At 40.1% G+C, this 21,091-nt stretch overlaps 1 protein-coding gene across 1 annotated transcript in view; it reads left to right on the top strand.

The window, feature by feature from the left end:
* Positions 1-18,092, top strand: part of Ccdc50 (coiled-coil domain containing 50) — a 47,534-nt gene extending 29,442 nt beyond the window's left edge. Inside the window, exons 6-11 of the mRNA XM_032900046.1 lie at positions 3,092-3,616; positions 8,767-8,882; positions 9,556-9,600; positions 9,687-9,791; positions 10,583-10,659; positions 17,530-18,092. Of these exons, the coding sequence (XP_032755937.1) occupies positions 3,092-3,616; positions 8,767-8,882; positions 9,556-9,600; positions 9,687-9,791; positions 10,583-10,659; positions 17,530-17,677 (1,016 nt within the window). The 3' untranslated portion in view covers positions 17,678-18,092. The remainder of the gene's footprint in view (positions 1-3,091; positions 3,617-8,766; positions 8,883-9,555; positions 9,601-9,686; positions 9,792-10,582; positions 10,660-17,529) is intronic.
* Positions 18,093-21,091: the final 2,999 nt, after the last annotated feature.

The raw sequence follows: 21,091 nt of genomic DNA, 5'->3' as shown, positions 1-21,091 counted from the left end.
AAATTTGCTCTCAAAGTATGTTCAATATAACAAAATAACTCAAAATTTAAAATTTTATTTTATGTGTAAGGATATTTTGCACTCAAGGCACTGCACGTGCCTATGGAGGCCAGAAGAGGGTGTGAGAGCCCCTGGAACTGAGTCACAGATGTTGTGTGCCACCCTGTGGGTGCTGGGCGTCAAACTTGGGTCCTCTGGAGGAGTGTGCTTTACCACTGGAGTCCATTTTTAAGCCCCTCTATTTTAAAAGTCTGAAAAACATGAGGATAGCGGAGTAGTCAACTAAAATGTCCATTTTAGGTCCTTGTATTAAAACCCTAATTCTAACTTGATCAAACCCGTGTATTTGGATTGTAGTACTGTACTGGTATGTTGGCGAGTCTTTATAGAAGGAGACTATTTAAACATTTTATGGTTTTTGTTTTTTGGGTTTGTTTTGTTTTGTTCTTTTTGTTTTTTGTTTTGTTTTTCTTTTCAGGATCCCTAAAATTATATTTATTTTAGTTACTTTTATAAAATTGTAGAGAGTGGAATATATGCTTGTTTCAAAGTATCAAGAGTATTAAGGAAAGGGAAATGTTGGCTACTCTGAGCCATTTATATGCCTTTGAGTTACACCAAGATGGATTTCATAGAGAGTATGCATTCATCTTACCTTTACGAAGCCACCTGTATCTGCTCTATGTGAGGATTCTTTCCCAACACACGATCAATCGATCAGTTCTTAAGATTCTGCCTCTGTCTTTTTTAATCTGGTTTTTGACTTAATTATGTAATAATCAGAGTGCGTCAGTATGCTTGCCTTAATTATGTAATAATCAGAGTGCTTTGATGTGCTTGCCCTTTCAGCTTGTGCTGTAATAAGCTTCAATTAATCTTAAAAATAGTCAACTATACATTATAAATTTGAAATTATCCAAAACATTTGTGAGATGCTTTTCAAAAATAGCAGAAATCATTCATTTGTGAATCCTTGTTTTTCTTCAGAGCCACTTGCCTTGTACCATGTTCATATTTGTTATTGCTTCTCACCCACCAGGAACCTGTGAAGTCTATCATTTCAGTTTCTTAGGAAAATTTCTAGTTTGACTTCTGGCATTTTTCTTATTTGTAAAATTATAAAAATATATCCCCTACATAAATTTTGAAAAGATCAAATAATGTGATTTTGTTGAATGACCTGTAATTTTAAAAGTTTATGTAAAGTTTTATATACATACATACATAAATTCATATATACAGTCATACATAGATACATATGGACGTGCATTTTGTTTAAACCAAAACTTCCTTTGAGTGAGAAACATGGAGGCACACACTTATAATGTAGATACATTTATATATGTATGTGTGTGCTGTTCATACCACACACAGATTGCCAATGAAGACATTAATTATATTTGCCAGATAACTTGGTCTCAAGAACGTCCAAGTCTCTCTCTCCAACCAGAAGAGGTTGGAAAGGATTAGTGTAGAATTCTCAACTGTGGTCACTCCTACTCTCAATTCAAAGATGCCTTCTTAGATAAACTATAGAAAATAAAACGACGATCAGTTACTGTTCAGGAGGAATTAGAAAATCAATCATAGTCTCATAAATTCATGTTCAAACAAAAGTATTTGTTTTTGCTCTGAGCTTAATGATGGACCACTCACAGAGCCCCGTAAGTAGGCTGGAACAGACTCTATAAACCACTTCTCTGAATGAGCGCATCATTTCATAGCTGGTCAGTATTATATTCATTCTTTGCAGTAGCCAATTAATTCTTTATCTGTTGTCAAGACAGAGTTAATGAATGCTAAAAGAACAGATCTTTTTATTGTAGAAACTGCTACATTTCACTTATTTTTATGTCAAGTACAAATTTGACTATGAACTCTGGAGAAAATCTGTTCACCAATATCTGAGGAAGGGAACAGATTTTACTTGAGACCCTGATCTTTAGGAAGGAAATTTCCTGGTCTTTAGGAAGTGTAAAGGGAGACTGAGATATTGAGTAGAAGTTACTTGGTAAGTGTTGAACTTAGTGCATGCTTTCCTTCTTATATGCATAGCAGGATTTTTACACCCTTTTCCTTATATTGGAGTCAAACCACCCAGCCCAGCAAACACTCCTCAGGTCCGCTGCTCACGGAAACTGTTTCCACAGTGTTTCAGCAGCGACTGACGAGGAGGGAGCAGCTTAGTTATCTGAGCGTCTCTTCTTGGAAGAAGAATTTGTTTTTACTATTTCCGAAGTGTAGTTAATTTAAGTACTTTAAGAATGCTAAAATTACTGTGGCCTTACAGAGTACTTACTAATTTGTTTTCTTGTTTTTATAATGTACTTGGGTCTGATAAGAGTCTATAAAAGCACCTATGTACACGGTGGGCTTTTTGATTTTTAAACTAGAACTTGTATTTATAGCTTATACTTTAGACATACAAGACAGTATGGCTCATGTGTGCCATATGTGATTCCTCTTGTAGTTTTTTTCTGGCTAAGATTCTACTAAAATAAGGAACAAAATTAGCCCAGTATACGAGTCATTTACTTCTTAACAATTTCCTCCACTCTGTTCTCCTTCTCCACTGAACTGTAATGTAGTCTGCTCCACAAGTGTGGGGCATGCTTGCTCTGGCCACATGGGGGAGATCAGCGAGTCATTTTAAACTAAGCAGCAGTGCCTGCTCTTGACTGTCACTGTAGTGAAGATGTCATCTCATCCGATTTAAAAACACAACAAAACCACTGTTTTACAAAACTTTACAGCCTGTGTTAGCACCTCTTCCAGCGGCTCATTGGCCTTATACAGTAGCATTGTTGTCCATCATTTTGTTACTGGCAAATATGAACATGCTAAGCTCTTCGTAATCATGATCAGATTCTTTTAGATTCAAATTGTTTCACTATAGTTTTGCTTTTTACCTGTTGGCTATGTATGCATGGACCATTCCAGTATTCATCTCCAAATCTCAATTTGTAAAAGTTTCAAAGCAATTTTATCCACCTAAAAATATGTTAGTATTGGGTCCCAACTCCCTGTGTAATGAATTTATACTCTCATTAAGTCATCCATTTTTATTTTTATACCCTCTACCTCCACTCAGACCAGTCAAGGTCAAGGAGGGACAGGGAACTGGGTTCTGGACACTCAAAATCTGGTAGACTCCAATACGATGGGAAGACTGTAAAGCAGGAGGAAAAATGGAGGCATCGGCAGGAGAACTCGGAAGAGCTGGACGAACAGCATCCGTCAGAGAGACCCCTGCCTTCTGTGAGCTGGGGCAGAGGGAGGGATGATGTCCACACTGCCTGTGAGCAGCAGGGAAGGAAGCAGTGCGGTCGGGAGAGGCCCTGGAAGTCTCGGCTGCCGAAGATCAGTGGGGAGGTGTTTCTGAGCACCGACTCTGAAGACTGGGGAGCTAGCGGTAGCCCTGGAACTCCGAGTCGGGAAAAGCAGTCTCGACACCATGGCGGACTTTCACCCAAGTCTCCACAGAAAGCAGGACTTCCCTGTAAGGAAATTGTGTATGGGAGGGACCTTGGGCAAGGTAACCACAGAGAAAGGAGACATAGGCCCAGAACTTCTCCCTTCTCAGAGGATAAAGAACTTCGCCACCACCATGTTGCAGGTAATGGATTGCCCTGTTGGAAGTCGTGTATCTAAAGCTAGTCAGTTTAATAAGCATCTTAAGCAACCTTTGTTTCTATTTAATTTGACCTTCTGTCCTTAAAATGAATCTTGGAGTGAGACACTATATGAGGTGTCTGATTGATCTTAGGTCTGTAGGAAGAAGGAAAGACCAGTACTATCCAGTAAGAGCATGCTGCATTCTTAGGGGTTTCTCCAGGGCCACATTGGAAGAGTGCCCATCCCAGGTACCAGTCACTGTTTGCCACAACCTTGCATCAGATACTCTCATTCTGCTTTGAAACCTCTTGGCTATTTTGTTTTATTTAAATGAACTGAGAAGATGTGGTTGTAGTTGACTTATATGTTTGTCTAGTGTAGTTCCAGTGGGACTAGAAGTACCGTGTCCTCTTGGTCTCATAACTCCTGAGAGTGAGACATCACCTAGGCTGTCTTTTAGAGTAGTGTCAAACATTCAGATCATCCCTATCAGGTGCATCAAGGTAGGAGACAGCTAGTGCAGGGTACTTTCTATAACTGATAAGTTCTAGGTGAACTTGGAAGATTTTAAAGCTACAAGTAATGATGTAATTAAAGCTTAAAAATCGTTGTTTTCAGTTAACATTTGTTTGAATATGCACCCTTAACTCTACAGTTGTTTTGAGTGCCAAGATATACAAGCTCTCAATATCTGTAAAGAAACGAGGAGGGTAAGGGCTGGGGTGTTGCTTTGTGGGTGAAGCACTTCGTACATGGGCATGAAAGTCTGACTTTAAATCTTTTGAATCCATAAAAAAGCCAGTTGGCCTTAACAGCTGCGTGTAATCCCTATACTCAGGAGAAAAGGAGGATTTCTGGAACAAGCTGGATAGCTACCCTACCCAGAAATGGTTCTAAATTAGCAAGAGACTAATATGGCTTCAATATATAAAATTGAGAGGAAGCAAGAGAAAAGCACCAGATAACTGCTGCAATCTATACATACATGTATTACACAGTACACACCACACACATGCATACTTTTATACCATATGTTCACATGCAAAAAGTAAAGTTAAAAAGCACAGTTTAAAGAGAAGAAATTAGTCGTATGTAGGAACTAGCATTCTGGGCTCCTCTGATGCTCACATCTGTATCCATCCCGGGACAGAGGTGCACTCTGCTGCCTGGGACATACTGAGGGAAGGCTCTCCTTGCGGCTCTAACACTGGCATGATATCATGATGTGTGTAGTTTTAGTAGGCATAGCACTCTTCAGACTAGTTTCAGTAAATGTTTACTAAGTTTTACAGAGATGGAAAGATTATTGTAACAGAAGTATGAAGGAGGGCCTGCCATGGTCAAATCAAACTTCAATTGTGATTGAAAAACTAGTTTATAGGTTGCATATTCATTAGACTTGGTTGGCTATTATGTCATATTTCATGTTGAAAGGACTTTGTTATAAGAAAAAATTAAATTGTTGTTTAGCAAGCTATACTGAATACTACATATATTGTGGCTTTGAGCTTTATGTCAGTGTCTAAGCTTCAGAGGAACATGGATATATTTAAAGATGTGCACATAAGCATCTTTATATTTGATGTACCATGTTAGGAAGACATGAACAGAGACCGTGGAGGCTAGAGTATGCTAGCGTTCGTAAGTAGGCTTATGAGAAAGTTACACTATTGCTAGATGGAACTTGTGGGGTAGGGAGGAGACTTGAGGGTTCCATTGACGGCCACGGTTGGATTCTGTGACCCTGATTTTAGTGCGCTTGCTCTAAGGGCCAGTTAACCATTAGTGCATTGTTTATGTGCTGGAGTTTTCAAGCAGATTTGTGTCCTGAAAGTCTCTAGTGCTGGAGTTTTAGTAAATGTTTGCTCTTTTAACACAGGGTTTAGAAACAGTGACTATAGCTAATAAAGGATTATTGTATTACTGCATTGTGCTTTTCACTTTATACTCAGCCAGCTTCAGATCTTTAGACTTACTTCCCAGGTCCTGTTGGGGTTTGATTTTTGAACCTTCTTGGTGCAGTCAGGAGATTTCATTAAGAAATAATAATTAGGTATTGGGATCATCTCTTGCTGTTAAAAACAGAGTTCTTAAAGATGTGGTATATGCCAGATTTGCTAGATTCTATTTCAGTTAACGATTAATAAACAGCAGTCTGACAGACAGCACTGAGTCCAAGAGCATTTGCAGAATGGGTGTGGAACAAGTCAGATGGAAATGAAGTTGCTAAGTTAAAGCGAAGATTGGTTGACTTTCCATAGAACAGTTAAACTGCGTCTGACTCTGAGAGGAGCTCGCCGTGGTGTATGTCTGTGACATCTCCTTGGTTAACAGACTAACTTCTCACCTTCCAGAACCTTAAATACTGTACTTACCGTTCTAAATTCCAGCCCATATACACTGTAATGTGCCCTAAATGTCAAATTTTCTTATAAAATTGCATAATACACAATTACCAAAAATATTAAGTTACATTTTAGTTCATACTTAGTGTAAATTTATCTTCAGTGCTAGTATTTTAGTTTGCCTTTCAGTGGCAGTGCACACCTCTATGTGTTTACAGTAGTTGTAAAACAGAAAAAGGAAGGTCTTTGTGACTGGAAGGTCATCCTGGTCTGTGTACGTAATGAGTTGTAGGACAGCTAGGACTGCATAGCTGCTAGACCCTGTCTAGTGAGAGCTCCACTCCCATTTTTCTTACTATATTGAATTTTGTTTAAAAAGTTGTCTTTGGGGAAGTCTTTGTGTTCCCTGACTGCAGGATGTGAAGCAGAAAAGCTAAGAATCAGGGTAACTGTAGGAACTGGAGGTGTTGTTCAGGGTAGAACGCCTGCCCACGCAGGTGGTCTGCAGCACCACACCAAAAGAGTAAGGGAAGGAGGAGGGAGATGGAGAGAGAAGGACAGCGAGGTAGGCTCATCTATTTGAAAGTAGTTCCCAGGTTCTATTTATAGTGGCAAAACTTAGGTTTTTATAATGATAACTGTCCAGTACACGGTATACTTAGAACATTTTTTATCATTTCTGGTGTGTAGCATACCATACTGGGGAGGCCTGTCCTTTCTTAGGCTTGAAAGTGTCTAAGAAACGAGACTTGGAATTGACAGTGATGGGCAGGGATCTGAGTGAACTCTCATCACCCGTGTGGTTGAGCCTGACAGAGCTGTTACTTTAAATTGTGACTTCTGTTATGAATTGCTTTCCTTCTAAACTTAAAGTAGTTACAATCTTATCATCCCGTCAGTTTAGTAAGACTATTTATTCATCTGACTACATCTTGGTTAGAATTTTAAGTGAAATATTTTCAATTAATTTTATTCCATAGAATAGAAGAACCCACTTGTGGGAAATATTGATTCTTTTGAAAGCTGAGTTTATGCACATATACCATTTCACTAGATGGAATCTCAGAGGCGTAGTCTGTCATCCTCAGTGAGGCTCTAGGCCACTCACTACACTTCTCTCTCTCGTAGGAGTGTGGTAAAACAACTGTCCTTCACGGACTTTACCCAGGCCAAGTCCCCTACTCAGATACGCCTTTCTAAATATGCTCGTGCAAACCATAATCCAGATAAGTGTGTTTACCCAACTCCATATGCCCTGTTCCTGAGACTATCCCAAACCAATCGGAAGCTGTCGTAAGTCAGGCCAGACCAGTGTATGACTCAGTACTACTAGAGGTGATTTGTGCTGGTCCGTGTAGTGAAGTCCTGGGAAGTGTGAGTTAAGAAAGACATGCTTTCTCTTCATCTTTATCATGAGATGTGCACACACGAGTCTATATTTTAAATTTACCACAACGTTAAGTAGACTGTCCACAAATTTATTTTCATTTATGTATGTGTTAACATCTTTGGAAACAATTTGTTGAGGTATTTTTGCTATTATTTTAATATGCACTTATCTTGATGGCATAATATACTGAGCCAGTGATTCTGTTTCTTGGAGATAAGAATCCATTAGGAAGGCTTAAAATATATGCCCACGGCAAGGGCTCAGTCATCCTGCACAAGTTAGAATTTATGGTGTTGGGGGAAGCAGTATCTTAATATTGGTCAAGCACTCAGAACGTGTGGGTGGCTCCAACAGGTAGGAGAGGGAGGGAGGGAGGGAGCGGGGGGGGAGAGAGAGAGAGAGAGAGAGAGATTGATTGATTGATTGATTTAGAATAAATTGGGTCTCCAGAGAGAGAGAGAGAGAGAGAGAGAGAGAGAGAGAGAGAGAGAGAGAGAGAGAGAGATATTTTTAGAATAAATTAGGTCTCCATTTGCTGTTTATTTACTAATGGTTATACTAGGTACCTGTTCTATGGATTCCATTAAAAGGCTTTGTTATTTCTGAGGCAATATATTCATCCCATTGACTAACTGTAACTTACAAAGGCATGCAAAGGAAAGTACCCACAGTTTTGAAATGACGTTAACTTTTGGCGTATTTGAAATGTATAGACCGGTCTGTGCACCTGTAACATTGCGGAATAGCAAGGCATAATCGGCAGCCAGGTCTCTTCTTTGTTCTTTTTTTTAGGGGACACAGTTCTATCGCATTTTCTGATATTTCCTCTATGGTTTGTTTTCCCTAAAATTTTGTGATGTCATTAGCAGATGGGTGGGTCAGAGCTGTGGGGAAGCTCTGGAGCAAGTGTTTTCTTTTGTGTCAGACAGAGGGTGGGCAGGACCATTCTTGACAGGCTTTCATCACACTTGTAGATGGCCCTCATTGCTCTGCAGGAAGATGACAGGCAAGACGAACCCAGAGGAAGCTGTTCTATTTGTTTTCTTAGCCACAGTGAAATTGATTCTGGAACCTTCTTTTCTGTGAATTCTCTTCATTTTTAGTGGCTTTGTTTTTCTTTTTGGTTTGTGCTTTGAAGACTCACTTTGGTTCTTGGTTCTGCATGACTTTCTGATGTTGAAAATCTATCGGAGAAATGTTTCTACCAGGCAGATTTGGGAAGTAATTTTGTTAAACGTTTGAGTTGTGCATTTTGATGCCCAGGAACCATTGACTTCATATGTACCCATGCTGCACTCTACACATGGAGGCTGTGTCCTCAGTGTTAAACATGAGGGCAGAGGAGAGCCTTTGCCTAACATTTTCTTCTTTTCAGAAAATAGCCCGACTCACCTCACTGAATTGAGTTTTTTCTAGGAATGAAATCCAGAGGAATGAATGAAGCTGTCTCTGCTCCAGCGCGAGGGAGTCACAGGGACCAGGAGTGGTATGACGCAGAAATTGCCCGGAAATTGCAAGAAGAGGAAATTTTGGTGAGTACATAAGGGTAAAAGGTAAACAAGGGGCTGCATGAGCCGAATCCTAACTCAGTTTCCTGGTAAAGATTCCAGAGTCCACTGTTGGCGCTCTGGACTCTGGACTGGTGTCTCTGTAGGAGTGGGGAGAGTCACGACAGAGGAAGTGGGGCAGCATATACTCCCCCAACCCATGGTTTACCTTCTGTAGTCTCTGTTATCTGCTATGGAAAATAAATACTTCGAGTACATTATTCAAAGTGGCATCTTCCATTATTGGCATTATTAACCTCTTTCTATGACTGATTTGTAAATTAAACTATGACTTTGTCTGCGTTGGAGAAAAAGGCTTCGCACTATTTGTGTTTGGTGTTGTCTGCAGGTTCACGTAGCCTTAGGGATGTAGCTCAGTGCAAAAGGAGGTCTTCTGGATCTTGCTGTGGGGATTAATAAAGCATTAGCAACAGAACTCGAGATCCTGACTTTTCTGCATTAATAGGTTTTGGTGGTTCTCTAAAAATGAGTAGGTTGCAGAGTCCTCTTCTGACTGGCGAAGTTTGCCATTGACCAACAGCGTCTGGGATGTACCTGGAGCTGGTTTCAAATTCCAGTTTATTTTATAGATGTGTGCAGTGGATATGTGCAGTGGACAGCACAGATTCCAGTTACGTGTTGTGTTTCTGATTCACAGGCTACTCATATGGACATAAGAGCAGCTCAGGTTGCCCAGGATGAGGTCAGTTCACATTAATAAGGTTTCCCTACATTGTGAACAAACAATCTCAAGTCTGTACTTAATGATATTGTCCATGTCTTGTCTAGGAAATTGCTCGACTTCTGATGGCTGAAGAAAAAAAAGCTTACAAGAAAGCCAAAGATCGAGAAAAGTCATCTTTGGACAAAAGGAAACATGACTATGACTGCAAGGTAGTGCAGGGCCTTTTTTGTTTCACTTTATTTTTAAATCAGCAATAAAATGAGAGATGAAAACAGGGTTCTGCCCTCAGGATAAGCTATGAAAATCCATTTTGGTATGTAAAAATACATGTATTGCACGCATGACTAATGCGTCATGGTTGTTTCACAGAGAAGCCTGTCATTGAATTTATGCTGTTAAGTTTGCAAAGCACATTTTAGTCATTTCAGACTGCTTAGATTCTTTAACCAAGAAAAGATGGTTTACTTTTTATGAATCAAACAACAGGACCATCTTGCTAGCAAGTGTCCTGCCTTTTGCAGTTTTTAGATTTCATAACTGCTATTGGTACAAATGTTTTCTTAGGAAGTTTACGTGAAATGTGTTTTAGTGGTTGGCTGGAAAACCTTTGCTCTAGGTCAGATACACAGAGAAGAGCTTAAAAGCTCAAATTTAGATTCTATCCACTTTGTCTTCTAGATCTGATCAGCTAGCACCTTTGTTACTTACTGTGTCTGCACATGACTTCGAGGTTCACGGTGTGGGCATGTGTGTGGGCGTGTGTGTGGGCATTTGTGTGTCTGTCTGTCTGTATGTCTGTCTGTCTGTGGTCCACTCATTTGATTAGCCAGCAAATTGTACTAGACCATTGGGTCTAAAGTTTTGACTTGAATAATTATATATAGAAATATTTTACTCAGCTAAATATAGCTGGAAATCTCTAAAGGAAAGCTTGCTGAGGTATACATGTTTTATAAACTTTTTCTTTCCTTTTGTTTGGTGTTTGTTTTTCTGTCCACAGTCAAAAGCAAAGTCAGCACACTCAAAGTCAAAAGAAGGTGATGAAACACAGCGTGCCAAGATTGACAGGCCGTCACGGTAAGAGGACACCTGAGAGGAGAAGGGGAAGTTAGCTTTGGGTTATTGAGGACACGTCAGTTGTCTGAGAAGACTGTCCTTCCAGTGGCAAGCCAAAAATCTCCAGTTGGTAGTGTCAAGTGTCAAATGGTTATTTTCAAACACTATTCAGAATCTTACATTGGCAAAAATCATGTAAGGGATATTTGTAATAGACACTGGGATATAAAAGGAGAGATTCCTGTGTCAAGCTTGCTTTTTGGCATTTAAGGAGTTTGTACCGTTAGCTAGCAAGAGATGAGATTAACTAATTTCTAAATTAAAATCTCAGATTTTAAACATTTGTTGGGGCTGAGAACATAGCTCACTGGATAAGAGCATTTATGTGTACACCTGTGTGTGTGTGTGTGTGTGTGTGTGTGTGTGTGTGTGTGTGTGTGTGTGTGCGCTTCTCTGTTCGTGTGTCTCCCTGGAGCACGTAGCTGACTGTGCTCAGTGTTCTCCCAGTCACAGCGTTGAGGACCGCTGTCTTCACCTTTACCAGTCAGCAGTTGAGTCTGGAGGAGAAAGTTCTATTTTCTTTATTATTTATTGTCTTTCCAGAATGTTTGATTAAAATATGAAGTGAAGCCTTAAACACAGAAGGCTGGCCTGGAGAAAACAGGGGAGAGGAATAGGGGAAGTTCTCTCTACGGAAATGAATCTGTAGTTAAATAGGAACAAGAAGCTTCGGTATTTAGAAGGAGACGGACTAAATGAAGTTATGATTTGCCCATTTCAAGCCCGTAGATGAAAGTGTTGAAAGCATTCCCATGAAGAATGGATGGGAGCTGGAGAGATGGCTCACAGAGGACCTGGCTTTAGTTCCCCACCGTCTGTGTGGCGGCTCCCTAAGATCTATAACTTCAGTGCCATGGGACCTGGTGCTCTGTCCTAGCTTCTGATGGCTCTACGTGTGCAAGTGGCTTACATACATACTTGTAGGCAACTACTCATACACACAGAAACATTAAATACTCCTTGCTCCCAGAGACTAAGCCATTAACCAGAGAGCATCCATGGATGGGCTGGCCCGTGGCTCGCCCACGGCATATATGTAGCAGAGGACCACCTTGTTTGACCTTAGTGGGAGAGGATGCACCAAGGAAGAAAGAAGCAAAGGAGTGGGGAAGGGTGTATATGTGGGGGAACACCCTCTCAGAGCAGAGGGGAGGGTGGATATGAAGAAGAACTCTTGGAGGGGGGCAGGGAATGGGGGAAACATTTGGAATGTAAATAAGTAAAATAATTAAAAAAAGAAAAGGAAAATCCTTAGCCAGGCTTGGTGGCGCATAACTGTCAATGCTAGCAATCCAGAGGGAGAGGAATGGGTATTCCTGTGAGTTCATGGTAATCCTGGGATACATAATGATTTCCAGGCCCATGTGGGTTACATAGAAAAATCTAGTGTCCAAGAAAAAAAAAGGAAATAAAATATTAAATTTGGATTTTAATTAAACAACAACAACAACAACAACAACAAAAAAAGAACAGAAAAAAGAAAGAAATGCTGGGGCAGGAGCCACGGCTCAGTGACTGGCACTGCCTGCGCAGAGGACCCAGGCTTGATTCCCAGCACCCACATGCCTTTTGACTATGTGTCCCTCCAGGTTCAGGGCACTGCACAAATGCTTTTCATAGACATACATGCAGGCAAAGCACCCACACGCACACCCACAAAATACAATAAAAAGAAAAGGTAAAAGAGGAAGTAGGTGTATTTAATCAGATTTGCATGTTAGTATGCATGTGTATTGAACTATGCTACCTTGAAAATAGGTCTATTTTTATGTTTCTATGTATCCATTAAAATTAGTTTAAATGAGCAAATAACAGCCGGGCTATACTCATTTGTAGAAGTATTACCTAGCGGGAGAGAAAGCCTGAGCTTGATCCCCGAATTACAGGAACTGGGTATGGTGGTGTATGTGTGTTGATCTCTCAGTAGGGAAGCTGAGGAAGATCAGAAAGCCAAGGTCACTCTTGTCTTGCAGCATGTTCAAGGTGAGGATACAGGAAACCAGGTCTCAAGGAGAGACTAACAATGAAAGGAAATACACTATTTCAAAAGCTCTGAATTAATAAAGCTTGGGTTGTAATCCTTATTTAACATGTATTAAAGTCACTGCACTTTGTAGATAGCCTATCTTGCATGCATGAGCTAGAGCTCTGATCCCCAAACTCATGCAAAACTGCTCATGCTTGGTGGGCACTTGCAGTCCTTGACCTGGGAGGCAGAGATGGCATCCACAGCACAAGCCGGTTAGCTAGACCCACTGACACTGGTGGGCCCTGTGTTCAGTGACTCCGCCTTAATAAAGATAGTAGAAAGCTACTGAGGGACGCATGAAGCATTAGCATCGAGCCTCCACTTAGACACGTGTACCAACACAAGTTTGAACACTTGCACAATATGTGTGTGTGTGTGTGTGTGTGTGTACACATAAATACATCATACACACACAGATACATACATGTAAAATAAGTTTTAAAAAATATAAGATTAAATCAGCTTTATCATTTTGTGTATTTGACTATTTTGTATTCGGCATTATTTTCTTCCTATATGCATGGCAATGTATTAAAATGTGGGATTTCTATTACTGTGAAAAAAAAATATAAGATTAAGTTTATGTGCTTTCAAAAGGTAAGTACCTTTCAATACTGGGTTTGTATTGCTCTGAGGACAGTAGTAACATAATTGGTTTACAATCTGTTGCTTTTTAGTTTTTCCTAAACATGTATAGAATGTTTACATTTATAATTCTGTACATTCCTACAGTATCCAAGCAAAGGAAAAGACAGTCTGTTCTCAGGAAGTTAATATATGGTTTTTATGTAGTCAAATGGGTTCAGATCATTTTTAGGGGTGTTTTTATTCAGCTTCCAAAATCCCTTGCCTCTATTGAGCATTAATGTTGACAAAAGATAATAGGACTCTCTGGGATGAATGCTTATAAAGGTTCATTAAAATTAAGAGCAAGTTCTCCGAATGTGAATAGATCCTCTGGAGACTCAGAGGTTGCAATGCACACTCTCCCCTGGTCTGTTAGTGTGCTGTTAGGAGTTAGAGTGCAGTGGTGCACTCAGAATCCCGTCTTCTTCGTGCTGAAAGCATCACTTGTTTGATTTGACCATTATTTGCTAAAATACTGCATACATGAGCAAACAAATGAGGGTTTTATGAAACACTGTTCTAGTTTGGAACGGACAACGCCTTGTGATTGCATGCCCGTTGCAGTGTCTGTTTTCACATTTAATTACGATGGAAAGGTAGGTAGCCACTTGCACAGACAGAGTTCGTATAACAGACAACAGAACATGAGTTCCACAGTTACTCTGTGTAATACTTCAGCTCAGCAGTGCCTTAGTCTGTAGGGCTCTGGAGCACAGGGCTCTTCACCGCGATCTCTGGCCAGGGTTCAGGTGGATAGAGCTCGGGCAGGGAGGGGGAATTGCTTCCACCACCCCACCACCCTACTCCCCACTCCCCAGTGCCCCCGACCCCTGCCTCATCCCCCACTGCTGGCCCTTCTCCTTTCCACCCCTGCTGCTTCGGGTGCTTGGACCGGGCTGAGCCTGCAGGAGACTGAGTAGCAGGTGAGGGTACAGGGCAGCTTCTGGCATCGATTGCAGGAGAGCAGATCTCTTCCCCATGCGGTGGTGTTACACCTCTTATGACAGAAGCTCTCAGATGATGGAATAATTCCTGCACACCTTTAATTCTGAACATGGCACTCAAATGTAGTTTTTTTGAATGGGTCAGACCTCATCTACGTATTTGGGGGCGTGGTCCTGTCTTCACTGACTGATCTGTCTTGAGCCTATGTGACCTGTGGCCATGTCCTCATCTGTGGAGGAGGGGCTTGAGGCATTGCCCTACAGACTGGTGTGTCTCAAACCTCTCTACAGGAGTTTGTGGGGAGGGGACTGCAGCTAGAGAGGCCCTGATCTGGGAGGTTGGGAATGCACCTGCTCTCCCTTTTAGGGTATCCCAGGGATTCCACCCATCTCGCCCAGAAATCAGAGTACTTTTCACTGCCCGCAGCCCCACATCAGTCCAAAAAATAAAATCATGTAAAGCTTAGCATATTCACCGTCAGAATCCCTATTTCTTATTTTTTTCTAAGTCCTTTCCTCTTGTTTGTGAAAACTAAGGATCAGTCAGTAATGTGTGTTAATTCTAAGTCAGAAACTTTAGGGGCATACTTCTATACACTTCCAACCTAGTGAGGCCGAGGCAGGAGGAGGGTGTTGTAAGCCACCTCTGAAGAGAACTTGTCTAAAGAGAGAAAAACAAGGCGTCAGCCCCAGGCTTTTTGCTGAAAATGTCAGCTGCTTTGAGTTTTTAAGCCATAGAAAAGTCTAAAACTTGTACAAGTCTCCTTTACTTTCTAGCACATTCATATGAATATTGGTTGTATTTATCACTTCATCACCTTTTAATTATCCTAATACTTAGGGCTAAGAACCATCTCTAAGAATGGACATTTCTTTGCTGTTGCGATAACATCACTAGGTGATGGGTAAAAACACTGGGCATGAGAAGCCTAAGGGGCCGCGTAGCGGCGTGACTCAACTGCCCGCAACCAGCAGCTGGCTTTTGAAGTGAACTCTGAAGAACATTTAGCAATCTTATTAATTAAAAATATAGCTTTAAGAGAAGGAAGTAGGTAATTGTAACACAAGAACTACAGAATAGACTCTTGATTTGTAAGAATTTTCCCATTTTCAATGATAAATATCACTAACCTGGAACAGTCCTCCCCTTTACAATATAATAGCACAGGAAACAGTAAATCTACATGTGTTCCTTCTGTAGCCAGAGGAAGTCTGCTGTGAAATGGTCTATTCGAGAAATAACTGTGAAAACAAGATCTGCACAATAGTAATGTCAGTGACTGTGTTAATGTGGAGGGGCTATTTTGCTGGGTTCTTCCCATAAACAAAGAATTTGCAGATACCCATTGGCTGCTGGGAGAAGGGGAGCGGGATCAGCCTTTGCCAGGATGGGCCAACTTGTCAGTTGTCTAGTGCACACTGGTCAGCTGGAAACACACAACACAAATGGACTCAGTACGTATGCATGTGATTTTACATACACATACATGTGTTATATACATATGTAACAAATATAATCAAAGAAAACGGAATCTACATGAGAGTCGGGAGGGGCATGTCAGAACTGAAGGAGTGGAAAAAGTGGAAGAGTGATGTAATTCTATTTCAATTAAAAATAAAATGTGCAGTATTTGAACACAGCTGAGCCTGAGACCTGAAGGTGTCTTGAAGTGAATTGATTGTCCCTGCGTGGACATCCCTGTGCTCTTGTCCTCAGGTTTAGGGGTCTCTATTGAGATTCATGAGAAAGTAAGGCGAACGCTCTGCTGTGGTGATGATCATACACTGTTCTCGGACTCGGCTGCCATCTTTAGCCTCCTTGGGAAGCCACGTCCTGAAGTCACTTGTTTGTGTCCGTTCTTCCTAACAAGCCTTTTATTACTTTCTAAGGTGTGAAGATTGTAAGTCAGCATTGAGAAAACAAGCAAACAACTGACAATGTTTGCAGGCACATGGTTTGGGGTGAAAATAAAATGAACAAAACTACAAAAACCTAAAATTAAAACTGTGTTTCTAAATGACATTTGAATGTTAGAGATGCGAGAATAAACAGATCATCTAGCAGGCCCTTAGTTCTCAGACTGTGTTGCTCCTTTGCTTTGGGGCTGCACAAAGTACAGATGTTGACCTATGGCTTCTATTTGAAACTATATAGACACACATCATGTGTGTGGGCACTGCTGTTCCTACTGATACACACATACACGTAGCTCTCCGTCGATCAGAGCGCCGTTTGCAGAGTCTCCTCGATTCTCTAAGAGTAAGTCTCTCACTTGGATCAGCCATTCACCTCACCTGTACTTATATTGTAGGTCAGTTGAGTTCTCCATGGACGTACAGTTCGTCATTTCTTGTCACCTTTGAGATCTCCAGAAAGAGATCTCCACTAGGGACAAGCGAAGAGACTCAGGGTTAACTCTGATTTGGAGATTACATGGTCAGATGTGCACCAAACGACTCAGCTTGGTTATACCAAGCTTGCTTTAGTAATGTATAGATCTGATTTATCACAGCCTGATTAGGCTCTATTATACCAAGCAAGCTTTAGTAATGTATAGATCTGATTTATCACAGCCTGATTAGGCTCTATGTTTTACTGAAAAATTTGAAAATTCTTTGGAAAATTCTTAATTCTTTGGAAAATCAAAGAATTAAGCCGGTTTTCCTTTCCATTTTCATCAATGCCAAATATCTGCAAATGTTTATATTAAATAATTAATAAATACTTAGAATAATCTATTTTTCTATTTGACATTTTCTTTCTCTTTGACATAAAACCTTTTAAATATTTTGCATAGAAAGTTGTAGTGTTTTAAGGTGGATTTTACCACCTAGCACCTGGTGGATAAAGAACTACAATTGTGGATAAAGTTCTCGCATTCTTGATAGCACTTTCAGACTTCTTGTTTTCTTCTTTACTTTCTTTATTAGTTTATTTACTTCTTTCTTGGTAAAATCTTCCAGGATGGAGTAAATTAAGTGTAAGCTATTCCTCATTCACATTTGGTTCCATAGCAGTGACTCATAGATGTTACATATTGGGAAAAATGTAGAGACTTATGCACATCAAGAATTGTACAATAAAAATAATTTATTCAAGATGTGTAGCTATCCAAGAACTAACTTGAGCGTTCTGAAGCACTGGACACTCAGATTCCACAGAAGAGTTTTGCTGTGCTGCTCAGTGAGAGCTGGAACATTGTAGATTCTTTAAATTCTGTTTGCCTGCAGACCACCACCACCCGCAGTGATGGACCCTGAGGATGTGGATCCCACCCATTTTACAAATCAGCATAGTAATACACGTCATTTTTCAAAGTCAGAGTCCTCACACAAAGGTAAGGAGCATCTGTGTGATCAGTTGAGATCCTCTTTGTAAGCCTTGTGTTATGTAGTAAGAAATGAGATGCTGTCTTTTAATAATGGGGTTAAAAAAAGTAAGTCATCTGCTGCTCAGCAGTTATTAATACAAGAAAGCCTGAAGTAAGCCACTTTAAACAAAGCTCAAGGTTTCATTCGTATTTACACTTTTCTCCAGGGAGAAGTTAGTGCTCTCTGTGTTACTGAAGGGAAATGCAGTCCCACTTATATTGGACTGTGTTATCAGTACAGTTTAAACAACTGAGATCTGAAGGCTGAAGCTTTTCTGTACTAATGCACTCTTCAGTTTCAGACTTTGAAGAAGATCTCAGATGTAGACTTTTCTGAATAAGGGTACCTCACTTGCCATTTGTTAGCCAAACAGTTTACTAGTGAGACATCAGATAGTCTATGCATATGTTTCCGAGAAAAGTTTCAAAAGAGCAGTTTTTGTTTCGAGCATATTGGCTACAGCCATCCCTGAAGGTGGGAAATAGATTAACAGTACACAAACATGCACACACGTGCACATACATGCTCTCATACATACATGTTTATCAGTTACATAGTGAGATAGAGCTCCTTTTTAACTTCCCTGTTTACAAAATAGTGGTAGTAAACTAATGAGTCCATGTTGTCATCACGTAGAGTAAGCCTTGTAAAAGTCGGTGCTGTGCTCCTGTAGTCTCAGCACTCACAAGCAGAGGGAGAAATCGAGGAAACTCTAGGTCAGCATGAACTACAGTGAGACCTTGGGAAGATGATTGCAAAACAAGAAACAGGATTAGGTCTTGATATTTGATTGAACTTATTTGAAGATTCCGTCGGTGATACTTTGATCCTTCTTTTCATTTACTGATATTTTCAACGTCTCTGATGCAGCCGGGAGGTGTTTTGTTTCTTCTGAACCTGAGGTTGTATCATTTGGGGACAGTGTATGGCTCTCTGTCCTCAACATATATTTGTTGCAAAATATTAAAATGACAAATTGATTCTGTACATGAATATTTTATAAGCAAAGGCTTGCTCAGAATTCAAGGAGGGGCCATTTGGAGTACATGGAAACAAAGATGGATCTTGGGCAGGGAGACAGTGAATTTAAACATTTTTCATCTTTTTTAAATTTATTAAAACTTTAAAGAATGTGCAAATAAAAAAATTTACATAGCAAACTGAAGCAGATTCAAGGCTTCTCCATCTCCATGGAGTCATATGGAGTTAGGAAGCCATTCAGAAGGTGTAGACCTTCATGATGGAGTTTACACGTTGACTGCTCAATATTTATCTTGAACTTTTACACTATAAAAATGTAAAATCTGTGACGAAATTAAAACTACAAAGACAATTAGCTTTAAATTCTCTTTTCTGTCTTTCATGTACCTCCCCTTGCCCCCACTTACCTGGATTTTAATGGTTTTTCTTTTTCTCTTCTCCCCAGGCTTCCATAATAAGCAGTAAACAAAACAAAACAAAACAACAAAAAGGGATCTGCCTCGAAAATGGACTTCTTGTAGCACATATTACTGAAAGATACAACATGCATTCCACATTGGCTGTTGTCCTTCTATGTGCCATTGCTGGGAGTTTCTCTCAAGTGTTTTCTAACTAAAAACGTATTTCACTTCATTTTAAAATGTTGGTTATGTTTGTCACTTGGGCAGTGTAAGAAAATGTAGCTTCTGAATATTGGCCATCTCTTCTGTGGAAATATTTGCTGGGATGTAATAAGTCTATGAAATGACAGTTGCTAGTTAGAGGATATTGGCATCTAGAGAATTGAGTTGTTTAGCAATTAGAAGTGTACAGAGATGCATTATCCAAGCATAACATTTGGATTCAGTGAGGTGGAGGAAAGTGTGAAATGGCAATGTTGCTGTTCATTCTTATGATAATTTAAAGACACAGCCTTTGCTTTTATCCTTTTCAGAAAAAGTAAAATCACAACAATAAAGTATAGGGAAACCCAGAGCAGTGGAAACCCGTGTTTCTGAATCAGTGGATTGGTGGCGGCTCTGGGTGGCCGTGTAACCCTGACCCATTAGCCTATTGCTGTTTCCTCAGGATCAAGTCTTCTCCCATGCCCTTAGGCAATGATCATGTGCTAATTTTTATTTGTATAGACCTTAATTTTCATATTTTCTCAGGTCCATGAATTAAAGAACAAGTAGCCTCCATTGCCTTTTCTAATTGAATTATAGAGTGAAAGGAATAGAACAGTTTCCACAAGACTTGATACTGTCCGTCAGTCCACCTAGCTGTGCAGATCCGGCCTCCTGATCCTAGGATACAGCAGTTTTGGTTCACCTCACAGTGATGTTTTAGGCACCTGCAATATTAGATTAATTCAATGGAAGTTGAATTTGATGAAGTGAGTCATTATCCAGGTGTATACATCTATGCTGATGGTCATCGTATTCTTCTCTTAAGACCTTTAAACTGCTCTAGAAAGCCTCAGTCTGTGTATTTATCCGTACCCCTTACTAATCTAAATGGCAGCTGTGCCTGCTGAACCTAAGGATGAGTGCCATTTTCCCAGCTTGACCTGTTCTTCTCTTCAATGTATGGATCTGACGTTTTCTGTCATTTCAGTATGCTGTTTACTTAGACGGAAATAAGGCTGCCGAGAAATAATTTAAGGACTGCCTGCCTTCCATTGCCTTGTCTTTTCCAACTGTCTTAAACTTGGGGAGGATTCTGGGAGGCTGCTCCCAACAGATTTTGATCTCTGATTTTGAAAACAATCTTCTGTCATAAAGTGACAGCTGATAGAAAGTTGAGTGAAAAGTGGCAGGAGTGGAGCCATGGGAGCCACAGTAATCTGGAGAGACACACAGGACTGCGGCAGTGCCGTCACGGGGAGTGAACACATGCTGAGTGTCAGCCATCAAGCACCTGCAGGAAGAGCCTCCCGGGAAGGAGGCAAACGGAGAGCCCAGCCTTAAGTCAGTCTACAGAATGGTTCTAATGTCACAGCCTAGTCTCACCAACAGTGTAATGCTATGTCTTTCTTTATCTGCCCTTTGCTTTTACTTCAGTTTTAAAGGTATTATGAAATGGTAACTAAAGAAAAATATAATTGCATTTTTATTTGATAATTAGGCAAAATAGATAACATCTTCTGCCATATTTTAGTTTTATAAATATTTATTTTTCTATCTCATGAAATAATCACTTTTAACTATAAAAGCTGCATTTTTTGTTTTGCATGAACTTCATTTAATCATATTTATTACTGTAAAATGGACATGTTTTAGTTTTAAAAAATGCCAAGCCACTTAACCAGAATACTGGAGTCGCCATGGATGGCCAAAGGCAGTGCTACCTGTATGATGGCCAGCTCAACATCAGTATTGGAAAATTTGTTACCTTTTAGGGTTTTTTTAAGGACTACAATTTTAAAATATTTTGTTTATTTTATTTTATTTTTGTAAAG

The sequence above is a fragment of the Rattus rattus genome, chromosome 4 (genome assembly GCF_011064425.1).
Source record: "Rattus rattus isolate New Zealand chromosome 4, Rrattus_CSIRO_v1, whole genome shotgun sequence".
Taxonomy (NCBI): Eukaryota; Metazoa; Chordata; class Mammalia; order Rodentia; family Muridae; genus Rattus; species Rattus rattus.
This window is presented reverse-complemented; position numbering and strand designations above follow the sequence as displayed.